General features: G+C 33.7%; 1 protein-coding gene across 1 annotated transcript in view; it reads right to left on the minus strand.

Annotated features, from left to right (window-relative positions):
• LOC123532704 (unconventional myosin-Id-like) overlaps positions 1–23,367 on the minus strand; it is a 59,734-nt gene that overhangs the window by 34,918 nt on the left and 1,449 nt on the right. The window contains exons 2-4 of the mRNA XM_053518227.1: positions 10,231–10,439; positions 7,041–7,134; positions 2,019–2,184 (exon numbers count right to left, since the gene is read on the minus strand). Of these exons, the coding sequence (XP_053374202.1) occupies positions 2,019–2,184; positions 7,041–7,134; positions 10,231–10,439 (469 nt within the window). The remainder of the gene's footprint in view (positions 1–2,018; positions 2,185–7,040; positions 7,135–10,230; positions 10,440–23,367) is intronic.

The following is a 23,367-nucleotide window of genomic DNA, read 5'->3' on the forward strand; positions in this document are numbered from 1 at the left end:
TTTGTGCTATAGCAACAAACACGCATTCTGACAAGACATACAGTCTGTATAGGGATATTCCTATGTACAGGACAGGCTTTTACCACACAATGTTCGACAGCTTAATGCATGTTTTAATTGACGAAATATGAACCGAATATTGATGTTAATATGCATGTATATTTTAACTGAAGAAATATGGGCAGAATAAGGAAGCTAATATGCATCTATACCGCTTACATGCATTTTACACTCCACTGAATATCTGGATTTTTTTTAGAAACATTTTCTATAATGGCAAGCTTCTCATCATGACACAGCTATTTCCAAAATAAAAAAAAAAAAAAATATTCCGTGAAAAATCTTCAGTCTAACATGACTTGATTTGAATGCCTGTTAAACAAAGAAGAAAGTCAAGCTCTGTATATATTTTGCAATAAATTGGTTACATTATGTCAAATTAAAGACAATGCCTCCCTGAATATCACATTAAAGACAATGCCTTATTTAAAGTCAGATTGAAGACAATGCCACATTGAATGTCACATTAAAGACAATGCCTTATTGAAAGCCACATTATACAATGTCACATTGAATGTCACATTAAAGACAATGCCTTATTGAAAGCTACATTAAAGACAATGCCACACTGAATGTCACATTCAGGACAATGCCTTATTGACTGTCACATTAAAGACAATGCCACATTGAATGTCACATTCAGGACAATGCCTTATTGAAAGTCACATTAAAGACAATGCCACACTGAATGTCATATTAAAGACAATGCCTTATTGAAAGTCACATTAAAGACAATGCCACATTGAATGTCACATTCAAGACAATGCCTTATTGACTGTCACATTAAAAACAATGCCACATTGAATGTCACATTAAAGACAATGACATACTGTGTCCTGTTTTTCAATTCACAGTGGCAAACCAAATTGTACTCACAAAAATAAAAGGATTCTTTAATTTGATATTTAGAACTGGACATTATCAAACAAGCTTTTCTTTTCTTCTACGACAACTAACATTGACTAGATTAGCTATAGCTAATGTCTATTCTCTTCTGCACAATATGACTTGTCTGTGTACCAGGGTCATAAAAATCAATCAACCAAGGTTAATTATAAATTGGATATTGTTTTAACATTCCCAGTTCATTATATTTCAGATTCATTATTACAGACATTATTGATTGTGCTGAATCAATGTTGTCATGGTATCAAAATCAATGTTGCAAATATGCTGCAAGTATTACCTTAAAACCCCTAACTGAAATGCCAGAAAACAGAGAAATTTGTTTGTTTTGGTTTAATGCCATCTTTCAACAGTATTTCAGTTACGTAATGGAGGGCAGTTAATCTAACCAGTGTTCCTGGATTCTGTACCAGTACAAACCTGTTCTCCGCAAGAAACTGCCAACTTGCCCACATGAATCTGAGGCGGGGACGAATGATTTCAGACACAATGTCTTCTATCAAATCGTCACAGAGAACTTATGCCTCCTCGGGATCGAACTCCTGCGCTCTCCCTACTAAGTGGGCAGACCCAGAAAACAGAGACATCTACTAGCTTAGGTCACAAAGTTAAATTTATAATGTCTCTTCCATTAAGTGATATGAAAGTATAATTCTGGCATTCTGCAGCTACAAAACAAATTTGATTTTGTTCATTAGCAAGTCACTGTGCCTAAATAACGCAAAAATTTTAACAAATTAACCAAGTTTATGGACTAGTTAAATGGTTATAATTTCATACTGATTTAAGAGGAAGTTTTTCACAACATACTGACAATTATACTCAGTGACTGCTTTGTAACTAACAGTCACTTTTACCCACTGACTTCAAAATCAATAGTGGTCATCCTATGTCCATGAGCAATGTTCACATCAAGTTTAATCACCATAGGTCAGAGCAGAAATAGAATTTCTGACAGACAACCAGCCCCATTACATAATACATAAAAATATAGGCAGTGTGTTTATTAGAGGATATACAAATAATAGTTTTGCATGTGTACAGTAATTCACCTTTTCCAGCAGGTAGTTGTTGATGTGACCTCCAATGGGGTCTCCTTTGAAGTCAAAGTTGATGTCCATATATTTACCAAATCTACTAGAGTTATCATTTCTGTTGGTCTTAGCATTTCCAAATGCTTCCAGGATTACGTTTGACTTGATCAACACATCTTTTACCCTGGAAAAAGAAAACAATATGCATTCAACTGTTATTTGCAATGAGACGAAGCTTCGGTTTGTTTTTATCAAATACAAATGTACATGCAAATATTATTTTTAGCATCTTAATTATTTTTAGCATCTTAACCTTTAGCCTGTTGCCGGCAAGTGATTCTGCCTTTGCAATCTGTGCAGACCAAGATTAGCCTGCACATCCATGCAGGCTGATCATGGTCTGCACTGTTTGCTATTCAGTCAGTAAATTTTCCGCGAACACCCCTTCGAATAATAAATGGTACTGCCCAAACTGAATGATAGACCAGTCTATTTTAGAAATTTAGTAGGGTAAAAGTTAAATGGCAGATATTGATGAGTTTATTACGTGTACTTAATTTTGCTTGTGCTTTGAGGAAGGTTGCTGGGTAATTCTTCCAGGAAAATTCAAGCACCAGGTCTTTTAAAGCAAACCGAATGGTACCTCCAAAAAGAACCCCACTCCCAACCCCACTAGCCAATCATAACGGTAAAACATTAAATTTGGTAATGGCGGTTGCATATTACAATAGAATTAGTTTTAACAGACAGAAATTTCTCTTAGCTGCTGAGTAGCATAATGGACGGGAGATAAGTAAGTGATAACTTGAGCTGAAATTGTGTTTCAAACAATCATTTCTTCAACAAATAGTCATCAATCAATATAACAAGTCTCATTAAATTCATCTCAACAAAATGTTTGACTGACAGACAGGTGAACAGACAGGCAGAATACATCTCCACCTGCTCCTGCTCAGTGGGGATAAACAGAGACAGAAAATTTCTGAGTTGTTATTAAGATTTTATCCTGCATAAGAAGAGATAAATGTTATGAAGCCTCTGGTTTATAAACTTCAGACCTGACAAGATAAAAGCAGTGAATGCATTCCAGTATTATCAGCACTTGGCTGTAAATTAAACAAATATTTAAACTGAATATCAAAAAAAAAAAAAAAAATTGGGGATCTTCTCAAAATAGTAAATTTCACCTAACATGATTACTGACAACTTGACAGCCAGATCTTATCAAGGTTTCCTGTAAAGTAAGAATGTACTATACACTTGTACAGTAAATATGTCCAAAATAAACAAAACCCGCCTACATGTCGACTGATATAAATACAAGATTACAGCTGAAGATATTCTGTACAGTTTTTATTATCTTTGAAATAAAAAAAAAATGAACAGAAAAGATTAATATGCAATGGAAGATTGACAGAAATGCGATAAAGGAAGTACAAAATAAACATGATAAAATAACAGCTTAAAATTATCAGATAAGTTAAAATCCTGAATATTAACAAATAGGTGACAAACATAGGCAATATTGATGTCCCAAGGCAGAAAAATAATGTAACCGCACCCATAAGGAAAAATTATCACCGGAATGATCTGATCATATTTTCATCATGATTACAGGAAAATTGAAGTAAAAATAAAATCTGCATAGGTCAGCTGCTCATTTTAAGATTGCCTGATTGCTACTGGAATCAGAGTTTAAATTTGGCCAAAATTCAGCAATCTTCCATTTGATTTCATTGATATCTTAAGAAAAATTTATTTATATATCACAGACCATTCATTAGTAATATGCTAATAGTGGCAGAAATGTTACAGGATGCCCTACTTGCAAAACTGAAACCACAGAATTTCATTTCAAAGGAACCAGCCTATTTATATATATGTCAGTACATGTAATTAAGATAATTAGGAGAGTATATATAACTCCATCAATGCATTCATGGCAGCATGAAACATACATGGTATTTAGTTACTCTACCAATGGATTGAAAGGCAAAAGAAACTTCTAAATAGCTTACAACAAGGATAAAAAAATGAGAAATAAGGATAAAACCTACATAGCAAGGACTAAAATGGTAATGGATAGGAAAATTTATATTTCAGAACTACAACCACTAAGTCTTGTGACTTAATGATATAAAGATGTTATCACGACATCTACCTACACTACAGTCATGACACGGGCTTTCATCCATTAAATTACGTTTAAAGGATATTACATATTTAATATCCCATTACATGTTTCAAATGGTTAAATCTAATGGGTTCATTACATAAATAGTTAACATAACACCAATTTAACCTTTAACCTGCTGACGACAAGTGATTTTGCCAAGATCAGCCTGCACATCCGTAGTGCAGGCTGATCATGGTCTGCACTGGTTCGCTATTCAGTCAGTAAATATTCAGTGAACAACCCTTTGAATAGTATGTAGTACTGCCCAAATTGAATGATGGACCAATCCATTTTAGAAATTTAGCAGGGTAAAGATTAAATAGAACTATTTGGTTTACTAAGGTTCTGTCTGTGCCCCTGATTCTTCAACTTATTTTATAACCTTTGTTTCATGCAGAGGGTCAATACTGAATACTGTAAAATCATTAATTCTCATGGGAGATTAGGGAACCCTCATCTGATTCTGCCTTTGCGACCAGTGTAGATCATGATCAACTTGCACATCCATGCAGTCTGATCATGATCTGCATTGTTCCCCATTCAGTCAGTATCTTTTTGGTAAGCACCCCTTTTAACAGTTAATGGTACTGTCCAAACTGAAATATGAACAAGTTCATTGTAGAAATTTAGCAGGGTCAGGGTTAATTTTTGTGGATTTCCTGGTTAATTTAATCACAATGAACAAATTATTTTCCCATTCATATAACTTTCAAAACATTTAAAATCTCTAAATTCATAACCCCACAAATTAGTCGTTTTGACTTAACCACGAAATTTCATGCACACGAAATTAAATGACTTCACAATATTTCTATTTCAACAGAAAGTAATCAGTTAAACATATTAAAAAAAGCAATTAAGACATTGAGATCAATGAAATAGTTGATTCAGAGGTAGCGTGTGCCAAGTAAAATGGCAGAAATGAACACTAGGGCAGCCACGCTTTATCATATAAATGATATATATTTGTGCAAGCCATAAATGTGCATTTTCCTCTTGCTAACCCTGTATTATAACTTTTTTTTCAAGACTTCAACTGTTTGGCTTTCAAAACTGGTTTCATTTCTTTTATCAGTCAATTTTGCCATTGTCCTTTTAACATACCTTGGTGAAATCACATTAAAACGTGGTAACCCGATCATTTCAGAAATACGATACAAGCAAAATATATCTTTCTCCAGTAAGAAACACCTTTGACCTAACTACTCTACCATAAAACTACCATATCAAAATTTCAGACGGCAGGCTTATTTTTATTTTTCTGTTCATTGTATATGAAATAAGTTTTATCCAAATACTGTGCTTTTTTTTTATTTTTCTGTTCAATGTATATTAAAAAGGGTTTATTTTCAATGTTTTATCCAAATACTGTAAAATATTTTATTTTTGAGAGGCGGGGTGGGGGCTTATTTTTGTCGATTTCAGGTTTTCGTTAAGCAAATTTAATACTAACAAACAAGCAAATTTCCGGCAAAATTTATTTTTCGAAATTTAAGATTCATATCCCCATTTCACAGGCGTCTTGACCAAAACTACGAAATTTTGTGCACACAGAATTGAATGATTTAACAATATGTTTATTTATTTATTTTGTTGGTTTTACGTCGCACCAACACAATCATAGGTCATCACAGGCGGGCACCTGGGTAGAACCACCGACCTTCCGTAAGCCAGCTGGATGGCTTCCTCTCATAAATATTTCGACGCCCTGAGTGAGGCTCGAACCCACATAAATGAGGGGCAAGTGATTTAAAGTCACTCTGCCACGAAGGCCCCTGTATGTAATGTTTAATAACGCTGGTAAACAACAAAATGGGTATGCTGAGCAGTACTTTTATCAATAGTTGTAGTTGTTCTTGTAACTGAGCCTAATTATATTTAAAGAGACAATGCGGTTCATATCTGTCACTCACAGACAGTTTGGTATCAGTTTATATTTATCTAAACCAGATTCAAAATAAAATTAAACCATTACAAAATTATTATCTTGTGACCTACAGCTTGGAAAAAAAAGCGCATCAATCAAGACATATGATTGCTTCAAACCAAATGATAATGATTTCTAAATACCTTAACCAGGTTACCTGTATCAATCAATCAGTGTACTTAATTCACCAGGACACATTAATTTTATGTAAAATGGTGTATAACATTTAACATGCCAAAAATACATTAATAATAAACAACACCATTGTCTGATGGAATGCCGACATCACCCCGGAGTTCAGGAAGTAAAGAAGCCTGGCTTATCACTCAACTGACAACTTGGCAACACAACATTTCATGTAAAATGTGTTTTTTTTTTCCCCGGTTTACTTCCAGAACTTAATGGGTAAAAGTTTGCTTTTCAGCCAAACCATGTACAATGTAAATTCATGGACCAAACAATGCTTTTTTATTAGCTACTTTTTATCTTATATTGTGAAAACAGAAAGTTTCAGTTTGAAAGTAAATATTTGTCTTGACGGTAGAAAAAGACAACACCTAAATCTTTATCATCTTACTATACTAACCACTGGTATTTTGTGATGACCCTATATTACCCACATGAGTGAATAATATTTTGGAACAGTATTTATTTTTTACTTTACTAATGAATATAATATAAAATGAATTATGGTTCAAACAGGGACTTTAGAATTGCTTAAAGGCAAAGAAAATCTCCTATATAAGCAGTTCCCTTTAATACAATCAATTTGTATTTTTAAGTCTGAATTTTTTATTTAGTGTGCCTTATTCAATCAGTAGGGTGTCTATGATGGTTTAAGAAATGTGGGGTTTGTCTGTAGTGTACATTATTCAATCAATAGGGCTTGTACGATGGTTCAGGAAGTGTGGGGTTTGTCTGTAATGTACTATATTACCTTTCAACCTCCTTCCTGCCACCAACATTGGTCACTGCTGCTATATATCTCATAATGATCTTAGAAGCCTCTGTCTTCCCTGATCCACTCTCACCTGAAATATATAACATGTAATATTTGCTACTTATGTAATATACATGGTTAGTTTAATGTGTACATTATACACATTATCATAAAAATATTAAACAAATCATTACATATAGCACTTTATTAGTTAAATCCTATTGTAACACCTAATAAAGCTTAATCCTTGAAATTAAAAATTTACAAATTCTATATAATTATGAGTTTAAAGGTACATGAAGCTCATATGTTGGGAGCTGGCTCTAAGGTTGAACAAGAGCACCGCCTTGCGGGTGCTGACGCTCATCTGATTTTTTTTGTATAATAGAAATATTGTCCTACCCATGATTTTCTAAGTCTAAAAAGGGCCATCACTCTTGCAAAAAGCAGGATAGAGTTATGTTTCTTGATGTACAGTGTCCACTAATGATGGTGAAAAACTGTTGCAAGTTTTAAAGCAATAGCTTTGATAGTTTATGAGAAAAGTTGACTTAAACATAATATTCAACCAAGAAAATGATTTTTCTAAGTCCAAAAGGGTCAATAATTATTGCAAAAAGCAGGATGGAGTTATGTTGCTTGCTGTACAGGGTCAGCTTATGATGGTGAACAAGAGTTGCAAGTTTTAAAGCAATAGCTTTGATAGTTTAAGAGAAAAAGTTGACCTAAACATAAAACTTAACCAAGAAATCTGATATTTTCTAAGTCCAAAAGGGGCCATAAATCTTGCAAAAAGCAGGATGGAGTTATGTTTCTTGCTGTACAGGGTCAGCTTATGATGGTGAACAAGTGTTGCAAGTTTTAAAGGAATAGCTTTGATAGTTTAGGATAAAAGCTGACCTAAACATAAAACTTAACCAAGAAAACTGATTTTCTAAGTCCAAAAGGGGCAATAATTCTTGCAAAAAGCAAGATGGAGTTATGTTTCTTGATGTACAGGGTCTGCTTATGATGGTGAACAAGTATTCCAAGTTTCAAAGCAAAAGCTTTGATAGTTTAGGAGAAAAGTTGACCTAAACATAAAACTTAACCAAGAAATCTGATATTTTCTAAGTACAAAAGGGGCCATAAATCTTGCAAAAAGCAAGATGGAGTTATGTTTCTTGCTATACAGGGTCAGCTTATGATGGTGAACAAGTATTCCAAGTTTCAAAGCAATAGCTTTAATAGTTTAGGAGAAAAGCTGACCTAAACATAAAACTTAACCAGGCAACGCCGACGCAGACGCAGACGCCGACAACCGCTCAAGTGATGACAATAACTCATCATTTTTTTTCAAAAAATCAGATGAGCTAAAAGCTGAGTTAAGAGACCAGTCTCGGAATTCAGCCTTGCCATTGGTCAATTTACAATTTGTGCTCAGAACTAACCAATCAGGTGCTGGTATTCTGAGACTGGTCTTCAAATGCAAGTTCTATAATCTCTGACCTGGGCAGCAGGTTAGACAATCCTGCAGAATATTTCTTTTTACCTCCCTTTTGTAATAATTAATTACAATACTGCATAGGTTGCTTAACAGAACAAATACGGTACAGCTGAAAACAAGAAGCTGCGTTCAATAAACGCTTGATGCCCCCGGTGGCATCCTTGTCGATACAAAGCAACCTAAGTCCAAAACAAGGTCAAGTTCAAGGTCAAACTGAGGTCAGGAGATGTCTGAAGATGAGGAATGGTCACAGGTTACATCTGCATTAGTATCAAGTCATTCTAGTAAGGGGTATTGATGCTAGACGAAACGGTCCCATTTGGTTAACCTCGTACGGACGGACGAACGGACGGACAGGACAATCACTATATGCCTCCTGCATCAGTAGATGCCGGGGACATAAAAATGTTTACTGTCCATTCCAAGGGGGAAAATAGAATAAATAAAGTAACAAAATGTCAATCAAAACAGTTTAGCATTCCAATGTAACAGATTGTCTGTTTGATCCTCAGAATGTGAGCTGATGCAGAAAATTTCTCATTATATTAATCACTTTCTTCGTGCACTTGAACAGTTCACAACATGAAATTTTATGAAATAAGAAATAGCTTTTTCTGTACCAATTTTGTTTAAGACATAATATATCTTAAACAGTAATTTGCTGTTGAATAAAGACATTCCTATGTGTTCATAACTATGTGCAGGCATTATTTCACGAGGGCACAGCCCAAGTGATATTGTTATAGTATGCATCTAAACAACAATTATGACTTAATTCAACAACATAATTATTACTGGTTGACATTATCTTATTTCAATTTTAACACAATAGCAAGGATTAATATCTAAATCCTTGGCGACATCCACAAAATATCTGCCTGTTTTGTGTGGTTCTCTTTTCCAGCATCCATTCCTACCATGTTCGACATTATGATGATTATGACATACCAGTATTAATGGTGACATACTAACCCTTATCATGCTGGACACAACTGATTTTGCCTTTGAGACCAGTGTAGATCTTGATCAGCCTGCACATCTGTGCAGTCTGATCATGAGCTGCACTGTTCACCATTCAGTCATTTCTTTTTTCTTTCAGGTATGCACCCCTTTAAACAGTTAATGGTTCTGTCCAAATTGAAAGATGGACAAGGTCATTATAGAAATTTGGCAGGGTGAGGATCAACAGTGATTCTGTTGCAGAATAACACACAGACAGTTTCAGTCTTCAATGTTTGTAGCAAAATAAATCAGGTCAAGTTAAAATATTATATTACTAGTTCCTACAGCAGATTAATCACGGGTCTGGTTGCTGCATGAATCTATGATCGAGTAAAATCTATTTCCGTGGGAGGAAAAAATGTAAGTACTAAGGGTTTTAAGTTACATGGAAAACAATGTAGACCATAATGGCAACTTTCTAGCTTTAACTGGTTCAGAAAGACCAAAATTGTCCCTCAGAGCATTATTTCAGGAACACGCTAACACTTGGGTAGAAGCTGGATGACTTCTTCAAACTGGGTCCACACAGGCAGGGTTTGAATCTAAAGTGGGTACCTAGTAGGGGAAAATTAAAAACCGGACATCATCTGTATAACCATACTGGAATTTTAAAGAACTACTCAGACAAAGAGCAAATGCCTGTTCCCCTTTTATGGTCACTCTCATTTCTTTCCACATTAAAAACTAACCACAGCTTACCTGATATAACAATGCACGTATCTCGTGCTTTTCTCTTCATTGTCTTGTACGCACTGTCAGCGAGTGCAAAAATGTGTGGTGGCCGCTCATATATCTCCCGTCCCCTATACTGCTCCACATAACTGGTGTTGTAAATGTCCATAGTCTTGTACGGGTTGACAGAGACAACCACCTCCCCGATATATGTGTAAATTCTGTTCTTCTCATATCTGAAAACATAACATAAAGATCTTACATGAGTGTCTCTTCATATTGAAAATTGCTAACATTGGAAGTTCTTCTTTTTTGACCCACTTCAGATGAACTTGAGTTGAAAAACCTCCCGTTTACTTTAAACTAAAGTGCAATACCTAAACAAAAGCTTGTGTAAAACAGCTACTGTAAAATCATTTAATTTCGTGGGCATGAAATTACGTGGGTTTGGTCAAAATGGCAATTTTATGGGAATATGAATTCGTGGATTTCAACTTTTGAACATAAAATGAATGGGAGTTTGTTTGGATTAAATTTCGTGGATTGACTCAACCACGAAAATTAGTCCCCCACGAAGATTAATATGCCTAATGATGGCTTGTCAGCAACATGGTATGCAATTCTGTATGCTGTAACCTTGCTATTTGATCTAATGATTATGCTCGCGCATATTGTGGCATGGGTAAATAAATGCAAACACACACACACACACACCTACCGATACCTAAAAACGACTGCGGTCATAAGTTTGACAACTATAGGTCAAAAACGTCCTTACTGACTGGAAACTATTTTCAGTCTAAATGTCACTGCGACTTTGACCTACAGATGCCCAAAACAATTAAGGTCATATGATAATTATAATGACCCAGAGAAGCTTCTGGAATTTGAGCTTCCCAGAAACCCCAAAATGGGGATTTTTCACCCCCCCCCCCCACACACCACCCGAATGGTACTAAATTGCACCCCCTGTTTTGGAGACAGCTGTTATATATAGTGCAAGAAAAACTCAGTTTTCATCCCCAATTTCAAATGCCAGTGGGAACACTGCTGAGTGGCGACTATAAATGAAAATATCTAGTTAAGTCACAAATGTACATTTAAATTATGCAAACTAAAATATCAATAGTAAAATTATAAATAGTTCTATTTATGTTGTTACTTCAAAAATACAGTTCTAGTAGAGTGCCAATTTCGAAAGATCTAGACATGCTGGACAAAAGTACCAAATTTTGTAAAACCATAGCTTGGGACAATATAAGACTTTTGGCTGTAAGGGCCAAGGTCACAGCTCTTTGGAATTCTATTTTTAGAACATTCAAAATGGCCGCCATTAAAACAAATAGCTATTTTAGTAAAAGTGAGTTTTTATCTTATTCTTGATACATATTTATGTGTAAACTGATTCATACTTACTGTTTGGGTCAAGTGATACGTTTGCATAAATTAAGGTCATGCCACATAACAGTCTGTCCGTACATTCGTCCGTACGTATGTTAAAAATGTCTTCTTTTTTAAAACCATAAGCTTTTACGTATATACATTATAAGCCTTGTAATGTGCTGCTTGATCTCGATTGATCTAGACGTGATAAATATGTGTAAAGACTAATTTTTTGTAGAAAATGTGTTCTATTTTGTTTCGTTCGTCCGTCTGCCTGTATGTCTGTCTGTCTGTCTGTCGCAAAATCGTTTCCACTCTGTATTTTTAGTCATACTGAGACCACGGTAGCTTGGGACAATATAAGACTTTTGGCTGTAAGGGCCAAGGTCACAACAGTAGCTTGGGACACCATAAGACTTTTGGCTGTAAGGGCCAAGGTCGCAGCTCTTTGGAATTCTATTTTTAACATTCAAAATGGCCGCCATTAAAACAAATAGCTATTTTAGTAAAAGTTAATTTTTATCTTATTCTTGATACATATTTATGTGTAAACTAATTCATACTTACTGTTTGGGTCAAGTGATATATTTGCATAAAGTTAGGTCATGCTACATAACAGTCTGTCCGTAGATTCGTCCGTACGTACGTTAAAAATGTCTTCTTTTTTAAAACCATAAGCTTTTACGTATATACATTATAAGCCTTGTAATGTGCTGCTTGATCTCGTTTGATCTAGAGGTGATAAATATGTGTAGACTAATTTTTTTGTAGAAAATGTGTTCTATTTTGTTTCGTTCGTCCGTCTGCCTGTATGTCTGTCTGTCGCAAAATCGTTTCCGCTCTGTATTTTTAGTCATACCGAGACCACGGTAGCTTGGGACAATATAAGACTTTTGGCTGTAAGGGCCAAGGTCGCAGCTCTTTGGAATTCTATTTTTAACATTCAAAATGGCCGCCATTAAAACAAATAGCTATTTTAGTAAAAGTTAATTTTTATCTTATTCTTGATACATATTTATGTGTAAACTAATTCATACTTACTGTTTGGGTCAAGTGATATATTTGCATAAAGTTAGGTCATGCTACATAACAGTCTGTCCGTAGATTCGTCCGTACGTACGTTAAAAATGTCTTCTTTTTTAAAACCATAAGCTTTTACGTATATACATTATAAGCCTTGTAATGTGCTGCTTGATCTCGTTTGATCTAGAGGTGATAAATATGTGTAAAGACTAATTTTTTTGTAGAAAATGTGTTCTATTTTGTTTCGTTCGTCCGTCTGCCTGTATGTCTGTCTGTCTGTCTGTCGCAAAATCGTTTCCGCTCTGTATTTTTAGTCATACCGAGACCACGGTAGCTTGGGACAATATAAGACTTTTGGCTGTAAGGGCCAAGGTCACAACAGTAGCTTGGGACACCATAAGACTTTTGGCTGTAAGGGCCAAGGTCACAGCTCTTTGGAATTCTATTTTTAACATTCAAAATGGCCGCCATTAAAACAAATAGCTATTTTAGTAAAAGTTAATTTTTATCTTATTCTTGATACATATTTATGTGTAAACTGATTCATACTTACTGTTTGGGTCAAGTGATATATTTGCATAAAGTTAGGTCATGCTACATAACAGTCTGTCCGTACATTCGTCCATACGTACGTTAAAAATGTCTTCTTTTTAAAATCATACGCTTTTACGTGCATGCACCATAAGCCCTTAGATGCGCTGCTTGATCTCGATTGATCTAGAGGTGATAAATATGTGTAACGACTAAATTTTTGTAGAAGATTTGTTCCATTTTGTTTCGTTCGTCTGTCTTTCTGTCTGTCTGTCTATCGCAAAATCGTGCCCGCTCTGTATTTGTAATCATAATGAGACCACATGTGGAACGCAACATCAGTTTTATATTACTGTTGTACATTGTAGATCAAACGATATAAAGGCAGCATTTCATGTCTGCTAGGGCCTCAGATGACATGCAGATGCCAGTTCCATTCATCCTTCTATTGAAATAAAGCTATATTGGGAGACATGGTTCATGTTCATTTACGGTTCTTTTGCATGATATACATGTATCAAATAATAAGCTTTGTTCTTTTGTTTTTTGGTAGTTTTAGCATCGCATTAACACAACTCTAGGTCATATGACGACTAAATAAGCTTTGTGATAAGCTTTGTAATTTCCATAATAGAACACATATTACATATATTTATATAAAATCTCTATATTCAAATAGTTTTATTTTGATATAGTTAAGTATCAATATGGTCATATCTTGAAAAGCTTTATTGTAATGGAAAGTTAAAACGTTTATTTGATGATTATGTCTTTATTTACTGGTTTATTGTTATAATTTATCATTTAGAGGTGTTTACATGATTTATATGCACCCTTACATCGTTTTTTGCATGAACAAATAGTTATCTCAAACAAATTTAACATTACTTGCAGCTGAAAGCTTTGACCACACAGGACATTTTTCCTGTTCAAATTATCAAACCGAAGTCTTCTGGTGTGACACTTTACATGTTTATCCCGGTCACATATCATGCCAGAGCGTTCTGGTACTACAACATTTTTGTTGGGATAAGTAACTCGTCAAGAAACTATAGGTAAGAGAAGCGGTTGTCTAGAGTATAAGGTGTCGGCCGCTCAACCCAGACTTTGATACCGACTTGGATCAAAACCAAGCCTTCTCAAATGACACCAGTACTCCATTTTCCAGGAAAAGGATTCGAGTGTGGTTCAGATAAGCTTCTAGCTTTCATTACAATTGAGCTTAAAAATAAATTAGTATAAACTAAAAAGCTATAGTTATTCATACTGACAAGAGATGGAATAGATGTATGCACATGAATTTTGTGAACATAATGATTCATTTTTATTTTAAAAGCCTCTTCTTTTATATAGATATTCTCTTCTGTATAGTGATTAAAAGCCAATAGATAGATATAGAATGCTGACATTTATAACTAAAAGCTCCGAAATGATTATGCTATTTCACTACAAATTATATCATCAGAAGTATATGCAACTTTATGACATTTTCCTTATGAATAAATGGAAATACTATGCAACAAAATTTTAAAGCATAATGAAACAGTCAAAGTCTTGATTGCAGCATACATGTATTGCCTTTAAAATACTTAGAAATGTCCCACTTAGATAAATGACCTCAATTCCTTCTTAAACGACGACAACATGTCTTAATAGATTGAAAACAGCATACACTATTTACACCAGCAGTGAAAGAAACTGGAGACACTATTTTCCCTTTATCTTCAATGTTAATTTAGTACATGTATGTTTTCATCACACTGACTTAAAATGGCATTGTTCGGGCAATTAGTTAATTTATTTCAGATATACTTAAATGAATGATTGATATATGCATAATTCATTCATAAGCATAGCATTTTTTCCACACATGTAAAATGCATATTAAGCTGTTATACAATTATTATCATTACATTAATTAATAAAGCAATTTGCAGTTAATAATGCTATGAAATGACCTTACATCTAACTCTCTAACCTTGAAATAAACCCTAGAATGCAACAGCCCCATTGACACATAGATAAAATATAACGCAATCTGACCATTAAAATCTTTGCCATAAGAGAACACATTTGTTTTAGATAATATAGGTACATGTGGCAAATGGTGCTCTCTATACAAGACATTAAGAAATAGGTACATGTATCAAACATGATTTTGAATAGAGATTAAGAAAATGTTCCCCTCAACCATCTTTAACAGTTGTTCAACATGCCTATTAAAAGTACTTTTCAATAAGATATTTTGTCACGTCTGTTTAGGTGAACTGCACTGTGTTAAAATTCCATAATGTTAAAACCCGATACAGCAACTCTCAAAAGAGAATATGCATAATTACATGGTTGGGAAAACACTTCTTTCAGTACTGCACATGTATTTTTTCTTTTTACATAAAAGGGAGGTAATAAAAAAGAATGGACGCAGTAATACTTTATACTTTGTGAGTTATACTTTAATACCTTTGAAAAATATGTTATAAAAAAGTATCAAAAATAGGATTTAACAAGTTATTACTATATTTTATGTTCATAACAGCACATGCGGCAGTCACATAATAAACAAAGCCATTATGGCACTTTAAGCAGTTAAAACAAATCGTTTTTATACATTTTTTTGCATTTTTAACAGGGTATTTCAGGAACAGTCACTTATATATTACAAAAAGCAATAGGCATTTAACAATTCATAGAATAAAAAATGTCAAAAATCTTTATAAAAAACCTCAGATTTAGCCAAAACAGCTGTTCTGAGATATATGAATTTTGCGACGGACGGACGGACGGACGGACAGACGGAACAAATAATAACATGCTTCACCCAAAAGTTGGTCAAACATTTTTTTTTTCAGCTGCACCAATACATAATTAAAGTCAAGCTGCACATTACGGGGCTCATCTTATAGTTATAACCACAAGGATACTGTTTATTAACGGCATTTTTGACGTACAGACAGACGGATTTACAGACAAACGGACGTGAAAATTGACATCACTTCCTGCAAATGTATCACTTAACTCTAAGAGTAGGTATGAACTAGTTTACACATAAATATGTACCAAGAACAAGATAAAAACTAACTTTTACTAAAATTGCTATTTGTTTCAATGGCGGCCATTTGTAATGTTCTAAAAATAGAATTCCAAACAGCTGTGACCTTGGCCCTTACAGCCAAAAGTCTTGTATTGGTCCAAACTACCTCTGTGCAAAATTTGGTACTTTTGTCCGGTCTGTCTAGATTTTTCAAATTTTATGAAGAATTGGAACTAAGCTATTCTTGTTCTTAAAGGTGGATAATCAGATTTTGGCCATGTAACGGATTTGTTGGAAACTTTAGCATCTGATCATTTACACTCATTTATGTTCACTGTACACTTAATACAAATTAGATTTTCACTGGAGGTATTTTTAAAATTTCATTTTCCTATCCTGGTTGCCCAACCAAGATAGAGTTATTTTATCATAAGTATAAATTTGATAAACATACTTTGCCTAAGGAAATGTATAAATATTAGACATATTGTAATATATTTGTAAAACATTTGCATTAAAAATTATGTATTTAGATGGAATTCATTAGAAACGCAAGTTTGAAAAATTATTATTACCTCCCTTTGCCTATCTTGGTTGCGCAACCAAGATAGATTGGAAATAAATGAATTCAGAAGCTACACAGCTTTTAAACTTGCATTTTGGTTCAGATTGTTCAATAGTTGATATGTCTATCAAATGCAAATGTAAAACTAGACATTGTATCGAAATAAAAAGAAATACCCAGCTTTTTATATACTTTCGTATTAAAGGGGAGTAATTACAAAATTTTATAAAAATAATAAAATATACATTTCATATAGGCATCTAACTCTATGTAATCGGCCTTTTTGTTCCTTATATAATTCTCTACTAGAATATACAAAAAGTAAAAAATGTCATTAAATGTTGTTTAAATGTGATTGACCACCTTTAAAAGGATGTGTGACTGTACTAAGTTATTTATACATACCGGTAAATGGAATTGTTACACTAATAGTTAACCACAAAAAAAATGTTATGAAAAAAATTTACAGGGTTCAAGTTTAGACAAGCATACAAGCTAGAATAGCTGTACCAGCTAATTTCAGCTAGTCAATAATATACCAAGCAAATGTCTTCAAAGATTTAATAAAGTTTGTTCTGCAGGTATACATTATCTGCATGAAAGGAATGTTATCATTTATGTTTATAAATGATATTTCATTGTTCAACAAAACTCTGATATAATGCATGATTGCAGCTTGCATCAAGTTAACATGGAAGGCTTTGACTTAAGATAGCAAGTGGATAAAAATGACACTAGCTATTTTAAGCTGATAGGTTTTTTTTGTGTGAGACTGGCTACTTACAGAGATTAATCAGTAGGTTTTGGCCAGTAAAATATTAAGAAAGTAATTAAATATTATTGTTTAACATTAGCCGGTATCTTTTCATTTTAGCTAGTGAACAAAAAGGTAGGGCTGTCATTGATTGGGTCTTAGGCATATCGACAATACTGATATATCGGAAGACAAATATCGACGATATATCGATTATAAAGTTAGATTAACAACCTGCTTGTTCATGTGCATGCTATATACCTTCTTGTTATAAGTTAATGTTATCTTTTGTTTTATTGCCTACTTTTCATATTACTGTTTGATTGTGTTGTATTTGTATTTATGAAATAAATAAAAATTAATAAAGACTGCTACGGTACAAGTTCACACATGACCTTTTTAGACAACTTCTGTTACTTAGGCCACATCTTTGCAGGCAGAAAAGTTATTTTAGAGTGTTTATCTGGACTGATTTTTTTTCCTGTAAAATATCGATTTTTAAAAATGGGAATCGATAATCGATTGACCAAAAAATATCGTTGATATATCGATATCGTTTCTATCAATGACAGCCCTACAAAAAGGGCACTAGCTACTTTTAGCTAGTAGAAAATGTTGCTAAATTTGAACCCTGTTTAAATACAAGTAGGACTTTCCAACACCCACATATTCATTAAAGCTATTTCTCTGCAGCTCAATTAACAGAATAACTGATATAAGACAGATTTTACATAAAAAATTTCATAATACGAAACATGGGCATCCTGATTATCCTCCATTAACCCTTACCCTGCTAAATTTCTATAATGAACTTGTCCACTTTCATTGACGTCCATTAACTTTAAAAGGGTGCTTCCAAAAAAGATCTGACTGAATGGCAAACATGCAGATTTGATAGACTGCATGATGTTAGCTGATCATGATCTACACTTGTCGCAAGGCAGACCAACTGTATGGAATAGTGGTCAATCAACTCAGATTTCGATCATGTAACAAATTTGTTTGAAACTTTATCATTCAAACATTTGCGCTTATTTGATCTCATTGGGTACTTAATGTTTGTTATATTTTCACTAGAGGTATTTTAAAATTTAGATTTTTCTATCCTGATTGGTGCTTTTAGCATAAATTTGACAAATATAATTTGCGCATAAATAACATCCATTTAACAACAATTGTATTAGACTTCTCAAAGACAGGTATTTACAATACAGTAACGTGTTTCGCTGAAATACATTAAAAATGCAAGTTTATAAATTTTATTACCTCCCTTTTGCCAAGTATATAACATAATTATTACCTCCCTTATGCCTATCTTGGTATGTTACAAAGAAAGAATGGAAATAAATGAATGCTGCTGCTACATGTAATATAAAAACTTGTTTTTCTAAAATACATTAAAAGTAAAGTTTGTTAAAATTTATTACCTCCCTTTTGCTAACCAAGATAGAATGGAAAATTATGAATGCTGCTGCTATATATGTGGTTTTAAACAAGTCCTTTAGTTCAGTTTATTGAAATATCCCAACAACTATCAACTGGAAATGCAAAACCATATATTGAACCAGCTATTTAAAGTGACATTGTACATAGTGTGTTTTTGGTGAATGTTTTATAAAAGCAAATTTCGGTTGCTGTGCATTTAAATGTGTTAAATTAACGACAATTCCGCATAAGAATTTGAAGTTGATTCTTTAGAAATAAAGAAATCTGACTAATAAAATAATAGTTCTTTTCTTCAATATTCTATGAAATTATCTCCCTTACCTATAGGTGGAGATTGCTGAAGTTGAAGGGAAGCAACTCCTGCATGCAGTTTTACTTTTCTTAAGACTGCCCCAGTCAAAATAAGAAAAGTCATATTTGGAAAGTTATTATTTCATACTGGTAACAGGAAGAGTTTGGTATATTGGGTTAAAAGCTATAATTTTCTCCATCCATTTTACACAGACATACATTTCAGCTGGATTTTTACTTGAAAAATGCTTAATTACAAAACTTTAAAAAAGTCATTTAAAAAAATTTCTGATACATGTAGGTATCTCCCTCCACGTAAAAGACCCTTTCATTCCTGACAGATGGTACGCAAAGTGTAAAATCTTAAATGTGATTGACCCACCTTAATAAACATATAAATATGTCAACAATTTTTGTACTATCTTATGCAAATGTAATATAAAATGTGATATTCATGTTATACACCTACATGGCTATAAAAGACAAGATATGACCTTGTACATGCCAATAAAAACTCTCCAGTTTACAGCTCATTTATGACCATTTAATGACATTTTCTCAATATCATGCTGTGGTATATAACCTAAAACAAGAAAGTAGTCCCTAAACTGGCAATTAATTTACAAAATTGGAACCTGGCCATGTTAACCTGTTCTTAAGAATATAACATGATGTGCAAGTCAAAATGCTTTTTAATGGTTATTCTTTTTATTAAATCATTTTTTCATGTTTAAAAATAAATACTGCTATCAATTATAATGTAATTTAGTCCCTATCTATATTATAGTGAACATGCCATCATCTCCAGTAAGAATGTGTACTTCAGTCAGATTGACAAAGCATGGGAAATAACACTGGGAAACAACAAAAAAAATATTCACAAAAATTACAGGGTAGATATCTTTCTTAATTTTTTATTCTTATTTTCCACAGTGGAAGTGAGAGTTTAGGCTTTTAAAAAAAAGTTGTTAGTTTAAGGTAACTCAATCCTACCTAGCTAAAATCCCATACATGTACCATACATGTCATACGTCCCGGATTGTCCGGGATTGTCCCGGAAATCACATACTCGTCCCGGTGTCCCGGACAGTGTTGAAATGTCCCGGAAAATTAAAAATACAGAAAACAAAAATAACCTCCCAAAAAACTAGTTTTTTGGTCTATAAATTGTTGAATTTTACATTAAAGTGGAATTATACGCATTTTTCAAGTAAACATCCAGCTGAAATAGATGTGTGTGTAAAACGGGTGGAGAAAATTATAGCTTTTAACCCAATATACCAGACTCTTCCTGTTACCAGTACGAAATAATAAGTTTCCAAATATGACTTTTCTTATTTTGAGTGGGGCAGTCTTTTTACGAAAAGTCAAATTGCACGCAGGAGTTGCTTCCCTTCGACTTCAGAAATCTCTACCTATAGGTAAGGCAGATCACTGTGTAGAAGATTGAAGAAAAGAACTATTATCTATAAGTCCGATTTCTTTATTTCTAAAGCATCAACTTCAAATACTTATGCGGCATTGTCGTTAATTTAACACATTTAAATGCACAGCAACCGAAAATTGCTTTTTTAAAACATTCACCAGAAACACACTATGTGCAGTAAGATGCGCATAATGCCACTTTAATAAAACACAATAAACAGTTCCCGGTGTCACATTGTTTATTCCTAAATATCCGATAATCAGTTTCATGCCCTCGAGCAGGACACATGTTGATTAAGCCAGCTCAAATCAACACTCATATTGAACGCGCCCTGCGATCTTTTGATGACCCAGATTAATGTACAGTCGGCTATTTTGATGACCCTGATTATGAATTGACAAAATTATGCAATCAATAACAGTTTTATGATAATTTAATATTAGGAACAATAGCCGAAAATCTCGTTGTTTTTAGCACGTAGGCGGTGAAGCTACATGTAGCCTTGATTGGAAGAAATGGCTGATAACTAGGGCTGTCATTGATTGGATCTTAGGCGTATCGACGATACCGATATATCAGAAGACAAATATCGACGATACATCGATATACTGATTATTAAGTTAGATTAACGACCTATTTGTTCATATAATACTATATACCTTCCTGTAAATGCTATTTTAAGTTTTATTGCCTACTTTCCATATTTCTGTTTGATTGTGTTGTATTTGTATTTATGAAATAAAAGAAATAAATAAAAATTTATAACATCTTTCATTTTTATTTTGCCTTCACTCCTTTTTTGCATTCATCCAAATTTACAACTTTGTGAACTTAAGTTGTTTTTTAGTGTCTGAGTGTTTATTTGGGTAGTTTTTTCTCCCTGTAAAATATCGATTTTTGAAAATGGGAATCGATAATCGATCGACAAAAAAAAATCGTTGATACATCGATATCGTTTCTATCGATGACAGCCCTACTGATAACGGTCAATTAAACGATAATTATTTTAAAAGGTTGTAATCTTTCAAAATGTAGATTGATTGTCACACATATTCTAAATTAAACTTTTGACTATTGAATGCCTTTGCCGACCGATCCATGAAAATTGACCCAACCCGAAATATTTTATATCGATTTTATCTACAAGATTTATCTTATTCCTTTGAGGATTCCATTTTATTAATGATTAGATAAACGTTTAAGCATAAAAATGATACCAAATAAGCTGAATTCTAAATCACGATGACCAGGTTAATTCTTCTTATGTAGCAATCCTAATTCAGTTCACCTCGGGAACGCAACCAATTCACGTGCCGAATTATAGACGTGAATTACCCTATTTACCTCCCTTAGAAAGCTAGACGACATTTGCAGCAAATTATTCCTAAGCGAGGGAACAATGTTTATCTCCGGAAACTGCATGTAATTTTATGATATTTATGCATGAAACAGACGAATACTAATGTCACGGTGTATGTCCCAGACAAAGGGTAAAAATCCCGGAAATTTTAACTCAGAATCCCGGAAAGGTTCTGAAAAATTATGGCATGTATGCATGTACCCTAGTTGTTTTTTTCTGAGCTTTGTGGCATAATTTTCAAAAGTTAGCAAAAAGAGAGGTTTAACACGTTCAAGGGGGAATAAATTCAAATGAACACTTAATCTATCTGTTATAAACATAGGGTGCACATCAACATTTTAGTTGAAATGAGAAAAGAATTCTTAAAGACTGATGAATCTGGAGTGTAAAATAAGATATTTAAAAAGAATGTTAGCATAGTTGGCAAAATTAGTCAAGAAACAACATCAAAAGATAAAAACATTGCTTTCTAGTCCAAACAGCCGCCTTGCAAGCATCAAGATCACGAATGGCCTATATGGATGGACAGTTTCTTCCACAATACAACTGAGTGAGGAAAGAACAAAAAATTTTGATACTCAGAGGTGAAATGTGCTTGCCTTAAACTAAGTAAGTGGGCATATCTGTAATCAGAATCTGATGGTATTTGAAAGTAGCTTGGTAAGCTGATGGTAACAAGACTGACTGTAGTGTAGATGGACATGAGTTATTATGCTTTAGGTTTTGACCTTTTTTGTTGGTTGTGATATTACGTTTTAGGATGCCACATTTGAATATGTCCTATTGATGAATATCTTCAAGTTTAGATCTTGAAGATGTCCTAGTGATGTATGTCTTCTACAGTTCCAGTTTAGATCTGTAGTTAAGTCAACACCAAGATATTCTACACTGGAGACTTTCTGTTTTTTTTTTAATATGTTTTTGGAGTTTGGAACAATTGAACTCTATGCTCTATTCAATTCCCCATTTCTGATGTCCTTTTAAAATAGATTATAGACCTATCTGACCTATCTGCAAAATTTAGACATATAATATACAGTATCAGGGCCCACACTGGGCTGAAAAAAGTTGGAGCCACCTTTTTTCTCGGGAACGGTAGGGAGGGTGCTGGAGAGGTTTCCCTTCCCGCGGCGCGTTGAAAATTTTTGTTACTTACCATAAGCAAATGGTGATATTCTAGCTATATAGGGGGACTTTTGAATGAAAGTGGGTATACCTCTAAAGCAAGTTTTGTATTTTAAAATGTTGTTGGATGTTTGAAGCAACCTTTCTGAAATATTTTTCCATTACAGCTTCTTTTTGTTGTGGGCCTACTATGTAAATGCATGGCCCGGGGGCTGTGTTTTTGGTGCTC

This window comes from Mercenaria mercenaria, chromosome 11 (genome assembly GCF_021730395.1).
Source record: "Mercenaria mercenaria strain notata chromosome 11, MADL_Memer_1, whole genome shotgun sequence".
NCBI classification, from domain to species: Eukaryota; Metazoa; Mollusca; class Bivalvia; order Venerida; family Veneridae; genus Mercenaria; species Mercenaria mercenaria.